Below are 16,506 nucleotides of genomic sequence, written 5' to 3'. Positions count from 1 at the left end.
GCAATTCTGTCTTGTTCTTCCTTGCTTTTAATAGCTTCTGTGTTCTCTCTGCCTTTCAGTTAGTTTTACACACTGGTTATGACTTATTTTGTTATACTAAGGAATTCAAACATATTGTCGGAAGGTTGGAGAGCAAAATGGTCAACATGTACTGGGTTGAGAATGAGCTAGAAATCAAAGGAGGAGATGCTGTTCACAACACTAAGTGTCAGTTATGGCTCAGTTGGTAGCTTTCTCATCTCTGAATCAAATGGTTCTGAGTTGAAGTCCTACTCTAGGACCTGACACAGTGCAATACTGAGGGAGTACTGCACTGTTGGAGGTGCTGCCTTTTGGATGCGACACTAAACCAAGGCCCTGTCTTCCCCCTCAGGTGGATGTAAAATGTCCCATGGCACTATTTCACAGAAGAGTAGGGGAATTATCCCTGGTGACCTGACCAATATATATATATATCTCAATCAACGTCACAAAAATAAATTGTCTGGTCAGCATAACATTGCTGTTTGTAGGAGCTTGCTCTGCACAATTGGCTGCTGCGTTTCCTACATTATAACAGTAATTCAAAAATATTTTGTTGGCTGTAAAGCACTTTGAGACATCTAGTGGTCGTAGAAAGCATTATATAAATGCATGTCTTTTTCCCAATGAAATAAAGTGGGAAATGATTTGGCCTTAAGGCAGGAAAGGAGAAATGGGGTGACTGAAGCTGGCAGTGTTTGGAATGTGTTTTATATGAGCATGTGAAGAGATGTCTAGCTGAGGGAAAAATTAGGTGAATAAGTCAAGGTAATGGCTGAAACAAAAATGTTTTGAACCATTTAACTGTGTAGTTTGCTGGAATGTTAGCTTGTTATCCCTAATTTTTATGTTGGTTCCTTGTTTCTTATTGCTACCTACCTGTCATGTCTGTGCTGACTCTGAAGGAGCTATTTACTAAGTGCGACTTCCTAGCCTTCTCCCCCTAGACCTGATTATTTTTCCTTTTCAGATATTCTAATTCCCTCTTAAATGCCTCAATTGAACCTGCCTCCACCACACACTCAGGTAGTGCATTCCAGATCCCAACCACACTCTATGTGAAAAAGTTTTTCCTCCTGTCTCCTTTGCTTCCTTTGCCAATTACCTTAAATCTGTACCCTCTTCTTGATTATGCCACCAGTGGGGACAGTTTTTCTCTAAAACAAAAACAAAAACAGAATTACCTGGAAAAACTCAGCAGGTCTGGCAGCTTCGGCGGAGAAGAAAAGAGTTGACGTTTCGAGTCCTCATGACCCTTCGACAGAACTTGAGTTCGAGTTTTTCTCCAATTGGTTTGTAGTTGCCAGGTTTAACCCCCTCTCCCTTTTTTGATAACAGTTTAGCATAACTTAATCGTAGTCAATTGTGTTTAATTATATGCAGGTGAAGGATGTTAATTGTGCTTTTAATTAATGTGGGGTGGTTAAGTTAGGAGTTGTATGTTTGTTTTCTCTATTAATAAATATAAGACTCAGCAATGATTGGTACCAGTATCATCTTTCACTGACTGGCTTTCTGGATTAGAATAATAACTTCCTTGACTTTGTGCTCTGTTCCTCTGTTTGTAAAACTAAAGATCCTTATACACCTTTAACAATCTTCTCAACTTGTCCTGCGACCTGCAGAGATTTTTGTGCATTCACCTCACTCTCTTATCTTTGTTCCTGCTCTTGTAGTAAAATGTTACCATCTTGTTCTTATTTCGTCTCAATCTTAGTACCAAAATGCATTAAATTGCACATTGTTTACTGCATTTCCAAGTTTTGTATTATCTACAAACTTTGAAATTATGCATCCAAGAGCAGTAGTGGCAAATACTGGCAACATTGGTGAATATTACTGTATACCTCCCCCCGCAGTCTTGCTGTTCACGAATAATGCTTTTTGTCCCTGAGCCAATTTTTTTTTATTCGCTCATGTGAGTGTCACTGGCTGGCCAGCATTAGTTCAGAGGACATTTTTTTTTAGAGTCAACCACATTGCTGTGGATCTGGAGTCACATGTATGCCAGACCAGTGGATTTCCTTCCCTCAAGGAAATTAGTGAACCAGATGGGTTTTTACAGAAAATTGACACTGGTTTCATGGTCGTCATTAGAATTTATTTCCAGATTTTTTAAAATTGATTTCAAATTCTACAAAGTGCGGTGGTGGAATTCAAACCTGGGTCTCTGGATTACTAGTCCAGTGACAATACCACTACGCCATTGCTTCCCCATTTGTATTAATGCTGCCTCTTTAATCTGCTGTTGAAAGGCATATGCACAAAATCAACTGCACTACCCTCATCCACCTCTCCCTGCCACCCCACTTTACTTCATTAAAGAGTTTCATGAAGAATGATAGATGATCTTAATGAAACATAAGATCCTGAGAGGACTTGATAGGGTAGATACTGGGAGGATGTTTCCTCTTGTGGGAGAAGACTAGAACTAGAGGACACAGTTTAAAAATAAGAGGCCTTCCTTTTAAGATGGGGGTGAGTATTTTTCTCTGTTGTTACCCTTTGAAATTTGCTTCCGCATAGAGCAGAGGCTGGGTCAATGAATATATTCAAGGCTGAGTTAGACACATTTTTGATCTACAAGGGAGTTGAGGGTTATGGGGGACAGGCAGGAAAGTGAAGTTAAGGCCTCCAATATGATCAACCATGATATTGAATGGTGGAGCAGGCTTGATGGGCTGAATGGCCTAATTGTACTGTTTCTTATGATTTTATGGTGCGTGTCAGGTGAATTCTTAAAGCAAGAACCAGGCCAGAGATAATAAGTCGAGAGGGGAACTGAAGTGGAAAATTAAACTGGCAAAAAGAGAATATGAAGAATAAAATGACTTTTAACAAAAGAGAACCCAAAAATCTTCTTGTATGTAAATAGTAAGTGGGCAATAAGAGAAGGGGCAGGTCCTTTTAGGGACAAAGAGAGTGACATATGCTTGAGCACTTAATGAGTACTTTGTTTCTTTGTTTACTAAGGAAGAGGATGCTGCCAAAATATCAGTAGAAACAGAGATGCCAGGGGTAATGGACGTGGTGAAAACTGATGGGCAAGATGTATTGGAAAGGCAGGCTACATAGATTGCCTGTTCCGAATGGATTGCAGCCCAGGTTGATTAAAGAAGTAGGGGTGGAGATAGTGGAAGGATTTGCCATAAAGTTCCAATCTTTCCTGGATACTGGGTAGAAAATTGGAGAATGGCAAATGTAACACCCTTTTTCAAGAAAGTCTATAAGGACATTTTTGTAACTACAGACCAGTCAGTTTAACATCAGTTCTGGGTAAGATTTTAGAAGCAATAATCGGGGAACTCAGCAGTTTGAATTAATTAAGGACAGCCAGCATGGACCTGTAAAAAGCAAATCATGTTCAACAAATCCAATTGAATTTTTTTGAGGAGGTAACAGAGAAGCTAGTTGAAGGGAATGCAATGGATGCTGTCTATTTGGATTTTAACAAACTGTTTGACAAAGCATCACATAAATGGACTCGTTAACAAAATTGAGGCTCATGGAATAAGAGGGCCCCTTTTTATGTTTACTGCCAAACTATTCTGATACTTGCTTTTTGTCCCACTTTTTTTATTCGTTCACGGGATGTGGGTGTCGTTGGCTCAGCTAGTATTTATTGCCCATCCCTAATTGCCCTTGTTCAGAGGGCATTTAAGAGTTAACCACATTATTGCGGACCTGGAGTCACCTGTAGGCCAGACCAGGTAAGGACAGCAGATTTCCTTCCCTAAAGGACATTAAGTCAACTAGATGGGTTTTTACGACAATCGGCAGTGGTTTCATGGTCATCATTAGACTTAATTCCAGATTTTTATTGAATTCAGATTCCACCATATGCCATGGCTGGATTCGAGAACATTATCCTGGGTCTCTGGTTACCAGTCCAGTGACAATACCACTATGCCACCGCCTCCCTCTATTATTCCCCCTTGTAGACCTCCTCTTTAATTTCCATATGCAGCTTGGCTCTCTACTGTGTTATGAACCCTACAATTGTCATTTTTGTATCATTTTACCCTCAAGGCACAGATATTTATAACTTGATCATTTTAGCTAATGGCAGTTTTTTTGTCCTGGCCAACATTCTTTTGAAGTAACTTTGCGACGCATGCTACATTCGATTTTAAATAATAATATAGTTAGACAGATTAGGTGGCAGAAAGAAGGGTAATAGGTCCGGGGGTTGGCGGGGGGCACGTGTCCTGGTGTTGGCAGTGGGGCCGCGTGTCTGGGGGTTGGCGATGGGGTCCGCGTGTACAGGGTTTGGTGGTGGGGCCACATGACGGGGGGGTAGGCGAGTTGCCCGGGAGTGGACGCGTGGGGCTGGTACCTGGGGGTTGGCTGGGTGCGGGGGAGTGGTGCCTGGGGGTTGGCGGTGGGGGGAGGTCCGGGGGCTGGTGGGGTGTGGGCAGGTGGTGCCTGGGGGTTGGCGTTGGTGCGTTTGGTGGGGGGCAGGGGGTGGTGTTGGGGGGTTGGAGGAGGCCTGGTGCTGGTGCTGGTGTCCGGGGGTTGGGTGGGGTGAATTTTCGGATGGTTTCCAGCGCAGTTGTCCAGAGAAAGTGTGCACTTCTGGGCAATTGCCATGCAAACCCTTATTTGGGAACTTTTCAGAAGGATCCCCCAGCACATTTTTGGGGTACCCCCAAATTCAACGCTGGGGAACACGGAAGTTACAGGCCATAGTGTTAATGCATCTAAAACAACACCAAGAAAATTATATTCATTACTGTAGCAGGGTTATGCTATGTGTATTTTCCCAGTGGTTTCTAATTCGTGCTGTAGACTCAAAACTAAATACATTTTGTAAGGAGTTGGACTTTGCAAAGCACAAATACAGTACTTGGCAAACTTAATAATGAGGTGTAGATGACCACTTTAGTAATACAATCCTATTTCTGTACAGGTAGACAATCCAGTGTCAATCTTAACGCAAGAAATGAGCAAACATTTTTTGCAATCAAAAAGTGAAGCAGATAAATATAAGGTAAGTTGCGTTGAGTGTGTGGAGATAATGTGATAGCTGAAAATACAAAACAAGCTTTTTTTTCTCCTGCCTAGCCTAAACATTTTCAGCGATCAATCAAAGCATTAATTTAATTTGAAGAAACCAACCATATTATTTTTTTTGAAGTTCTTTATGAAAGCTACTCAGCTAGAACAAATGCGAGACGATTATTCCTATATCATGGAGAGGAAGGCACTAACAAATGAGAAAATTGAAAAACAGGATGAAGTAAGTAAAAGTGTGTATAGCTCCTTTTTGTTCTATTAAATGTTGTGTGACTCAAATATAACTGCATTTTCCATCTGGCTCTTAATTATTCCTTTCACCTTTCTGGTAATTATGTCTTAAATGATTGCAAGGTATTTCATGCCTCTACTCCATCCAATAATTCAATTTATGATTTTCTTTTTAATGAGTTTCTTTCTATTGGTCTAGAATTATATTTTGTTAGTATGGATCCTGTCTATTTGTTTTACTCCTGCAATTTTAAGTAATTATGCTGCCAGTACAAGTGGCTAAGCAAACTCTATGAAGTATAATTGGTACTTTTTAAAATCAAATTTGATTTAATTTGAGTGAGAAATATTCGAAATCTTGATGAGCTTTACAAGAACATTGAAAGTGTATCCCTGTAGTGTTTGGGGAAAGGTTGGGGAGGAGGAGAAATAAAAAAAAATATAGGGAAGGTTCACCTGGTCTGCACAGATAAGCTCATGATGCTACTGACTTTTATTTCAAGCTTTCTGATTGTACAGTCAAAATCAACTTAAAGCAGGAAATGCAGGAGACAGCAGGTCAGATAGCATCTGTCAAGAAAACGCAAGCCTGTTGACTCAGCTGCATAATGATTTATACTTGAAATGTCATCTGCCATGTCATTTGCTTTTGACTGGCTGAGTGTTTCCAGTGTTTTTGATTTTGTTTCTGGTCTTAACTTGGGTAACTAAAGTAGCATGGATTCCTCTTAATTTCTACACGGTAATTAAGCCATGTACTTAATAAAACAGAATTATGACATACAAATTAAGAGCAGGAGTAGGCCATATCACTACTCAAACCTGACCCATCATTCGATAAAATCGTGACTGAAACTGACCTGATTGTGACCTTAACTCTATTTCCCTATACCCTTTGACTCCTTTGTCAATCAAGAATCTTATCTATCTCAGCCTTAAAATATTCAGTGACTCTCTGGAGAAGACAGTTCCACAGACTCATGACCCTCTCCTCATCTCTGTCTTAAACAGGAGATCCCTTATTTCTAAACACTGTCCCCTAGTTCTAGTTTCTCCCACAAGGGGAAATGTCCCTCAGGAAATTATATGTTTCAATAAGATCACCTTCATTCATCTAAACTCCAATGGGCACAGGCCCAACCTGTCCAATCTTTCCTCATAGGATAAACCCCTCATTCCAGGAATCAGTCGAGTGAACCTTCTCTGAATTGTTTCTAATGCAGTTACGTCCTATCTTAAATAAGGAGACCAAAACTGTCCATGGTACTATACAAGTAGTCTCACCAATACCCTACATAACTATAGCAAAACTTCCCTACTATTCCATTCCCCTTGCAATAAATAACAATATTCCACTTGGCTTCCTAATCACTTGCTGTACCTGCATACTATTTTTTTGTGATGTATCAGAGCCAGATCCCTCTGTATCTCCAAGCTCTGCAATCTCTCCACATTTAAATAATATGCTGCTTTTTTATTCTTCCTGTCGAAGTGACAAATTTCGCATTTTCCCACATTATACTCCATGTGCCATATTTTTGCCCACTCACTTAAACCTATCTGTATCCGATTGCAGATTCCTTATGAGCTCCTCACAACTTAGTTTCCTATCTACCTTTGTGTCATCAGCAAATTTAGTAACCATACCTTCGATCTCATTATCCAAGTCATTAATATAGGTTGTAAATAGTTGGGGCTCCAGCATTGATCCCTGAGGCACTCCACTTGTTACATCTTGCTGACCCAATAATGACCCATTTATGCCTTCCCTCTTTACTGTTAGCTAACCAATACTGTATCCATGCTAATGTGTTACCACTTAGACCATGAACTCTTATTTTGCATGGTAACCTTTGATGTGTCACTTTATCAAATGCCTTCTGGAAATCTAAGTACATTCCGTCCACAGATTCCCCTTTCTCCATGTTGCTTGTTAGTTCCTCAAAGAACTCTAATAAATTAGTCAAACACTATTTTCCTTTCATAAAACTATTTGGCTTTGCCTGATTTCCTGAGATTTTCTAAGTGTCCAGCTATAACCTCCTTAATAATAGATTCCAGCATTTTCCTTATGACATATGTTAAGCTAACTGGCCTGTTGTTTCCTGCTTTCTGTCTCCCTCCTTTCTTTAACATTTGGTATTTTCCAATCTGAAGGGACCTTCCCAGAATCTAGGGAGTTTTGGAAAATTAAAACAAATACATCTACTATCTCAGCAGCCACTTCTTTTAAGGCCCTAGGTAGAAGTCCATCAGGACCTGGGGACTTGTCAGCTTTTAGTTCTAATAATTTTCTCAGCACCCTTTCCCTGGTGATTGTAATTATTTTGCATTCCCCCTCCCTTTCATATTTTGATGCACTTATTTCTGGGATTTGTCTCCTCTACAGTGAAGACAGATGCAAAATACCTGTTCAATTAATCTGCCATTTCTTTATTTTCCATTGTTAATTCCCCAGATGCACTCTGTAGAGGACAACGTTCACTTTATTCATTCTTTCCATTTTAAATACCTGTAGAAACTCTTACTATGTTTTTACATTTCTAGCTAGCTTTCTCTCATACTCTAATTCCTTCTTCCTTATTTTTTTAGTCATTCTTTGCTGTGTTTTATATTCTGTCCAGTCCTCTCACCTGCCAGTAACGTTTGCAAGACTGTGTGCTTTGTTTGGCTAGAATTGTTTGTAGTACCTTACATGATATAACTTGTTGAGATAACCTGTCCATCCACTTTATGAGAAAATGTCTGCTTTGAACACTTGGCAGATTGCCAGGTAATAAACTGGGAATTGTTCACCTAATATAGTTGAATCTTTTTTATTATTCATTCACGAGATTTGGGCTTCGCTGGCTGGGCCAGCTTTTATTGCCCATCCCTAGTTGCCTTTGAGAAGATGGTGGTGAGCTGCCTTCTTGAACCGTTGCAGTCCATGTGGTATAGGTACACGCACACTACTGTTAGGAAGGAGTTCCAGGATTTTGACCCAGCGACAGTGAAGGAACGATGATATATTTCCAAGTCAGGATGGTGAGTGGCTTGGAGGGGACTTCCAGGTGGTGGTGTTCCCATCTATCTGCTGCCCTTGTCCTTCTAGATGGTAGTGGTCGTGGGTTTGGAAGCTGTTGTCATAGAGTGGTTACATCACTTTGGCCTTTGTGTCCATGCCGGCTGTCTGTGAGAGCTACTCAGTTAGTTTCATTCTCCTATGTTTGAAAAATATAGAGATTAATCTTGTAATACTCCTAAAGAATGTATTCCCTTAAATAAAGCAGCAGTAAAATAGCTCAAAGTCATCTTGTCTTATTTTCAACCCTGTGATAGTTGTTGTGGTAGCTTTTCATATACTTATCCACCACAACCCGATCAATTGCTTTCTTTCTGTTCAGTTTGTTGTGTCGCTGTTTCTTTGAACATATTAGTCATTTGTGCTTATCATAATTACCTGACATTTACACACAAGAGTTGCATTTGGCACTTTTTGACACAGTCAACCACAAGTTTAATCCTGCTGACTCTGGTTGTAGTATTAATATTGCATCCTATAGTGATATTCTTCAAAATTAAAAATTTAGCTGTCAAACATCAAATTTTGGATCAAAATATTCTTGGCATCATTGAGGATCAAAAGGATCTCCCTTAAGTACCCTCTTCATCATTGTTTGGTAGTACAGAACTTAAGTATTGCTGAGAAAAGGGACATGTCGAAGCTTTTCATCTTGCACTCATCAGAGCACTTTGCAAGAATACCAACATAAAGGGAAACAATTTATACTGTATGTGAAGAATATGCTGATTTGTTGGCAAGTGCAGGATAATGGTTACCCTGATCAGACACAATTGGAGGCGTTGCCATGGAGAATGCACCAGTGATGGTGACTGACAATTAACATCCATTCATTGTTTGAAATTTAAACCAGGCTTGACCCTGATTTGCCAAGGCATTGCCCTGAGGAATGAGTCAGTGAATGGCTGTCACTTGTTTTGTTTAGCTGAGACAGGCGCTGTTTTTTGTCTGCAAAGAACAGAACCCTGTGTATTAATATACATAGTTTCCAGTACACGCACATGTGACATACTGCGAGGCCAACTGATGATCTTAAATTGGCTGCCAGGGTAATTCTTAGCACACAGAGGATTATTTAGCAAATGTTGTCCAATCGTGGAATCACATCTAATGATGGACGCTGTTTTGAGTTTTGCAGGCACAGGCTGGTTGGATACATTCTGTACCTTGCCCATCGCCAATAGCAGCTGGGACATGCTGTTTAGTACGATCCGTCAGTCTTTGGGACGTACAGCCTACATACCTAACATCACACTGGCACCGAAATTCACATACCACATAACTCATTTGAGTGATAGGCAGAAAGCCTTTTTGCTTGACAGCAGCATCCTGTTACTGGTGAATACCACTCGTGTTGCTACTGCATAGCAGCATGAAACAGCTAGCTTCACCTGTTGCTCAAATTTTTGAGATACCTTGCACTTCCAGGTAATCTGAGGTAGATTGGGCAGTTTTCAGGGCCAAAAGTGATGGCCTTAGGCCCGTTCATGTGTTTACATGATGTAGAGCGCAAAATGATCTGATCAGGGTAGCCTTTATCCTGCACTTGCCAATAGAGTCAGCACTCTATTCACATACAGTATAAATTGTTGCTTCCCCCTTGTATTGGTATTCCTGTGAAGTGTCCTGGTGAGTGCAAGACAAAAAGCTTTGACATGTCTTTTTCTCAGCAATACCGTCTTCATGCTGTATTTCAACCAAGTAAAATCTTGTACATCGCTACACTCTTTTCCCTCTATTTTAAAGTCAGTTGTTTATACTTATTTATCCTTTGCCTCATTCTGTGTATCCTTACCTTAGATGCTAATTGCTCATGTAACATTGCCAAAAGTTCCCTAAAAATCTAATAATAGACAATGTGGACTATCTTTTTATCCCAGCTGTAGTTGATATTGAAAATCCTACATTGGAGAAGGAATAATTCAAATGTATTTTCCTTAATGCCACCTACTTCATGCTATTTGCTTTTGGATAATTTATTAGTTGCTTCTGCAGAGCCTTGGAAGTAAATGCACTTGGTTGATGTCAGGCATGAGATGCTTCCTTTTCTGAATCCATGTCAGTTGTCCTTTTTAATAAGCTATGTTTTCGTAATCGCCCATCTAAATAATTTCAAATGTTTCTCCTACTAATAAAAATTAACTTTGTTGTCAAAGGTTACTTTTAATTTGTTTAAATCTGCCTGATTTTGTTTTTCATATTCCAATAAAATATCTTATTGAGAAAAATAGAATAAAATATGTAGAATGATATAATACCACGTACCAAAATTCTGTCAGATTTAATGTTTGGTATAGCAATAAAATCAGCTTTGCATTTGCAGTTCCTAAGGACATTCACACCACCATGTTTCATTGCTTTACACACCACTGCAGATTGGTTTTGGTCCTACATGTATACATTTTGATTCATGCTTGAGTTCAATAGTAGTGGTCTGGGGTATGATGAATTGGAAATGCACCCTCAATGTATATGCTTCAGGAAATAGTTTTTGTAATTTGTATCATGTATGATTTCAATCTTTTAAAAAGAATCTATCGGAGCTAAAGGATCAAGTTAAGCAAAAGGAAGACCGTTATAAAAGCCTTTCTTCACTGAATGAACTACAGGACAAGCTGGAGCAACTTAGGAATCAGATGGCTTGGGCATTGGTGAGCACTATAAAATAACATTTTGTCTTGGAGAAATGTCTCAGAATCGGAATTATACTTCAACTTATCTTGTATAAATGGCTGCTATAAATTGTCATGCAAAGATGGCAGATGATAATGATATTGGTGGGGGCAAGTCATTGAAATGTATTTGTTCCTTAATGGACCAACTTCATGCTTCCTACCTTTTTTGGGCCCATTATTAGTTGGACACTTATCTCTGTAGGGTTTGGGAAATAAATTTGCCTTTTTCATGTCTGCATGAGACCCTTGCAAAGGCCTGATACTACTGATGTGTTGATGGATTGATGATCATTTGATCCAGTGACTTTCTTCAAGCAGTCTAATTCATGATGCCCATTTAGTCTGTCATGGGACAACTGTGCTACAATTAATGGCAACTAGTAACACTAGTGTAGCAATGGTAGTGGATGACTGCTTTTGCTTTAATGAAGTGGATTTGAGTCAAGTTCTATAAGCTTTAAGCAAAAATTCAACCATGGCTTGAAGTATTACAAAAGAAAATTACTTAAATGCTTGAAAAAAAACTAATATTACAGGTATTGAACAGATAAGTGACTGAATTGGAGAAAAACACCAGCGCAGACTTGAATTTGTGAGAGGGTGATTTTCTAATGGCACAGCTGATGGTAAACGCTGAGCTGCTCAACTCCCAAAGGGAAACTTGAAACAACTGTTACAACTGTTTTGCAATTTGTATATATTTTGAGATGCGTGCCTTTAATTCAGTAGTAATAAGACCACCAAGTCTTTTCGGTTCCTTACAAAACTAAATTAAACCTTTATTAATAAAAATGATTTTATGCACATACACAGGTTTACAAATTATTACTATAATACCTTCTAGTTCCCCTGATTAACCTAACTCCCAGTTACAAGGCAACAATAAAACACAGACTGCTCAGATCTGTTTAAATCTGTTATAAAGACCAATGATTTTCAATATTAGGCAATATTGAAAGTCTTTCCCTGTTGTACACTAATATAAACAAAATATTGAAACTTATACTGATAGTGGATGATGTCTATTTGTTTTCAGGTGAAATTTTATATTTAATGTATCAACGTAGAATTTGTGTTGGATTATCTGCAAATTTGGCAAAAGCATTGCAGCCATGTCCTTGTAACCATTTCTTGCCTTATAAACTTGTCGAATCAAGTAGTGCCTTTTAATCATTAAATTTTGTGCTATTTAAAATAAATAAATCATATCACAGAATTGTTACAGTGCAGGAGGAGCCCATTCATCCCATCATGTCTGCACTGGCTCTCCGAATGAACAGTTCACTTCATGCCATTCTCCTGCCTTCTCCCTATAACCCTTTTCAGATAACAGTCTAATTTCCTTTTGAATGCCTCGATTGAACCATGGATTTTCATTGTGTATATATACTGTTTGACTTAGTTTTCATATGTCTGTTCATAATGTCTGTTCATAATTGTTTATACCTGACAAATGATGGGACTTGTAACTTTTAATGGTGATCATCATAATGGTTGGGTAGTTCAAGCATATGTGATGCACAAGTGTGAAATATTCAACTCGATTTCAGTTTATTGTCTGTACAGATACAATGTTTTTGGTACAATGTTCATTCGTTAAAAAGTTAATACCCTATCACAAAACTCTAATTAAGATATATGAAAAAAAATCTAGTTCATTAAAATAAATGGGTCCTGTCATGAGTGAACACCCTCATCCATTTATGCAACTCCTTATAAAATTTCTTATAGAGAAGGGCACAAATGAGTTCAAGAACCAATTTGTCCTCCATCCTGAGGGATTGTAGCCTTTTCCCTGAACACAACCAACAGAGACAAGGGGTGATTCTCACTGTTCATAACGCTCATTACTTTCGCCAAGATTCTTCAAGAACAGATTTTGTCAAGGAAGATCAGAATTTGTTGCATTTATTTCATTGTTCTGCAACCTGGGTGCCTGTGACTTCCTTACCAGAGGGTGAGCAATCTTTGACCAGTATGTGCTATGCACTTCACTATGGTTTAGCTCAAATGCAAACGGTTGAAATGAAGGGTCAAAGAGCACTACCAAGTATTTTTTCCTAATGATTTGAGTGTGCTGTATATAAGGCAATAATAAAAATTATTCCATTAGAGATGAATTGAGTGCTGATCCTCAAACGTGAAAGCCAAAATATAAATCTGGTCTCCACAATTGATTGTATTAAAGATGCATTTTCTTTCACAGTCTCACATTTTGCTTTGGAATAAATACACATATTTTGGGCATATTAAATATACTTAAAATTAAGTGCTTGTTATATTTACAATTAATAGGTTCCAGGGATTTGAATATCTATCATGTGACAATTTTCTTAGCTTGTCAACGGTCTTTGCACAGTAGAAAATGTGACCTATGGAATTTAATTAGAAATTATAACTGGAAAAAAGTACATTTTTAAATTTTGTATTGTAAGGTCATTGAAATTGAAAAGCAGCTGCAACCGATAAAAGATCGTATGAAAGCCGAAGAAAGCCGCAATGTCAAATATGATCAGAAAGTAGAGGAATGGCAGGTGGGTAGGCCTTTTGGATTCATTCTTTTCCTTGGGCAGTTACTTTGTTTTTCCGTGTTACTGACTAATTTTACACTTGGGTCCAAGGAAATTAGATCAATACTTGAAGGTGATAAATTCGCAGAGGTATAGGGAAAGGGCGGAGAAGTGAGACTAATTGCATAGCTCTACCAAAGAGCCAGTGCAAATGCAGTGGGCTGAATGGCCACCTCATGTGCTTTTTCATTCTATGCTCCACAATCAATTTCTACATTTAGGCATTACTGCTACTGGAGTATAGAAATTTAAATTTTTTTCTTTTAAGGTAAAATTAAACCACTGTTTCATTCTCCTGCACTGCAGGTTAAAGTCAATGAAGCAGAAGAACAATTTAAGGCAATTCAGAATCAGTTACAGAACATTACAGAGGAGGCTCAAGTATTACGACCACAGTGTACGACTTTAAAAGAAGATGTACAAAGAAAAAACAAAGCATGCAAAGAGACTGAGGTCAGTAGATTTAATGGAGCACAGTAAAACTGTAGATGCTTTGTGTCTATATTTGATAAATGTACAGTATGTTAGGAAAATTCAAATGATATAACTTCAGCTTCATCTCAAATCTAGGTTTAGTACATTGGAACAGGTCCAGACTGTGATGCACTGAATCAACTTTCAGTGATTGAGCTAGGAAATAGATAAAAAAGTTTGTACTCTCTAATTTTACTGTGTGTATTGTTGGCCTGGCTTCTAATCTTTCCCTTGCCCTCACCTTGGCCTTAGAATTCTTAAGAGGAAGGATCGCATTGAGCCATTACTCACAGTTGGAGCAACTAACCTTCCCTGTTTACTTCACAACCTCTTTAAGAAGATCCAGGAGTTCAGATGGTTCTTTGGAATAGATTGTAATACTTCAAAGTAAATGATCTTATACAGGATAGTTTCATGTTCACAAGCAGTATTAATGCACGGAAGCAAGTCCCAAAGGCAAAAGACTAGTGACTGGCTTTAAATGTCTTGATGTAACCAGTGTCAAAACTTGCAAAAGAATACAAAGATTTCTTCTATTTTTTCCTTTGCTCCCCCACTACCCCCTCAAAAAAATCACGAAACCCAGCTAGAAAGAGGCAATAAATTCTTTATTCTTGGGAAAGCATAATAGAGGAACGTTGTTCTTTTGTTGTTACTGCCTATTTCAGATGTCACTTGTTTTAGTTTTCAATTTTAGTATTCACAGAATCTTCATGTGCAGAAGGAGGCTATTCAGCCCATCAGGTCTGCATTGGCTCTCTGAAAAAGCATTCCATCTAGTTCCCACTCCCTTCCTTCTCCCTGTAACCTTGCATATTATTTCTTTTCAGGTAGCAATCCAATTCCCTTTTGAATACCTTGATCAAACCTGCCTCCATCACCCTTTCAGGAAGTTCGTTCAGACTCCAACCACCCTCTGGGTGGAAAAAAATTTTCCTCTCATCACATTTACTCCTTTTGCCAATTATTTTGAATCTGTGCCCTCTAGTTCTTGATGCTTTCTTGAGTGGGAACAGTTTCTCATTATTTACCCTGTCCATACTCCTCAGGATCTTGAATACCTCTATAAAGTCTCCTCTCAGTTGCCTTTTCTCCAAGGAAAACAGTCCCAACCTCTCCAATCTATCATCATAGCTACAGTTCTTCATCCCTGGAATCATTCTTGTGAATCTCCTCTGTGCTCTCTCCAATGTCTTCACATCATTCCTCAAACGTGGGCACCCAGAACTGAATGCAGTACTTTGATGAGGTCTAACTAGTATCTTATACAAGTTCAATATGACCTCCTTACTCTTGTACTCCATAGCCATATTAATAAAGCCTGAGATACTGTATGCTTTATTAACTGCTCTCTCAACATGCCCTCCATCTTCAATGACCTATGCACATATACACTGAGGTCCCTCTGTTCCTGAACCTCCTTTAGAGTTTCTCCCTTTATTTCATACTGTCTCTCCATATTCTTCCTGCCAAAATGAATCACCTCACACTTCTCTGCATTGAACTTCATCTGACACATGTCTGCCGAATCCACCAACATGTCTATGTCTTTTTGAAGTTCAAGACTTTCCCCATCACAGTTGACCACATTTCCAATCTTCATATCATGTGCAAATTTTGAAATTATGTGCTGCACACCACAGTCTAGGCCATTTAATATATATCAGGAAGAGCACTTACCCCTGGGGAACTCCACTATAAACCTTCCTCCAATCTGAAAAACGAAAAACTCCTGTTTGCCGTCACTCAGCCAATTTCTTATCCAAATGCCTACTTTCCCTTTTGTTCCATGAGTTAGAATTTTTGTTCTTAAATCCGTTTTGTGGCACTGTATCAAATGCCTTTTGAAAATCCATATACACGAACAGAGTTTCCTTATCAACCTTCTGTGTTACCTCCTCAAAAAACTCGAGCAAGTTAGTTAAACATGATTTTCCCTTAATGAATTCATGCTGGCTTTCCTTAATTATTGGAATATGGTCTTGAACTTAATTATCCTGCACCTGTCTAAGTGACTATTGATTTTATCCCAAACTGTAGTTTCCAGAATTTTCTCTGCCACTGAGGTCAAACTGACTGGTCTGTAGTTGCCAGCTTTATCCTTGCACCCCTTTCTGAACAAGGGTGTAACGTTCACAATTCTTCAGTCCTCTGGCACCTCCCCTGTGTTTAAGGAAGACTGGAAGATTATGGCTAGTGCCTCTGTAATTTCCACTCTCACTTCCCTCAGTACCCTTGGATACATCTCATCTGGTCCTGATACCTTCCTATTTTAAGAAAAGATAGCGTGTCTAGCACCCCCTTCTCAATTGTAAATTCTTCTAGTGTACCAGTTACCTCCTTTCTCACCTTGACCTGGGTAGCAACTTTTTCCTTTATAAAGACAGATGCAAAGTACTTGTTCAATACCTCTGTTATTCCTCTAGCCTCCACGTGCAAGTCCCCTTTTTTGTCT

The 16,506-nt window shown here is 38.9% G+C and overlaps 1 protein-coding gene across 2 annotated transcripts in view; it reads left to right on the top strand.

Annotated features, from left to right (window-relative positions):
- The window catches only part of LOC121278106 (structural maintenance of chromosomes protein 6-like), an 88,287-nt gene that overhangs the window by 27,158 nt on the left and 44,623 nt on the right, over positions 1-16,506 (top strand). For both annotated transcript variants that reach the window (XM_041188179.1, XM_041188180.1), the window contains 5 exons: positions 4,931-5,011; positions 5,159-5,260; positions 10,864-10,983; positions 13,443-13,541; positions 13,884-14,030. In XM_041188179.1, coding sequence (XP_041044113.1) covers positions 4,931-5,011; positions 5,159-5,260; positions 10,864-10,983; positions 13,443-13,541; positions 13,884-14,030 — 549 coding nt within the window. The remainder of the gene's footprint in view (positions 1-4,930; positions 5,012-5,158; positions 5,261-10,863; positions 10,984-13,442; positions 13,542-13,883; positions 14,031-16,506) is intronic.

The sequence above is a fragment of the Carcharodon carcharias genome, chromosome 5, assembly GCF_017639515.1.
Source record: "Carcharodon carcharias isolate sCarCar2 chromosome 5, sCarCar2.pri, whole genome shotgun sequence".
Classification (NCBI taxonomy): domain Eukaryota; kingdom Metazoa; phylum Chordata; class Chondrichthyes; order Lamniformes; family Lamnidae; genus Carcharodon; species Carcharodon carcharias.
This window is presented reverse-complemented; position numbering and strand designations above follow the sequence as displayed.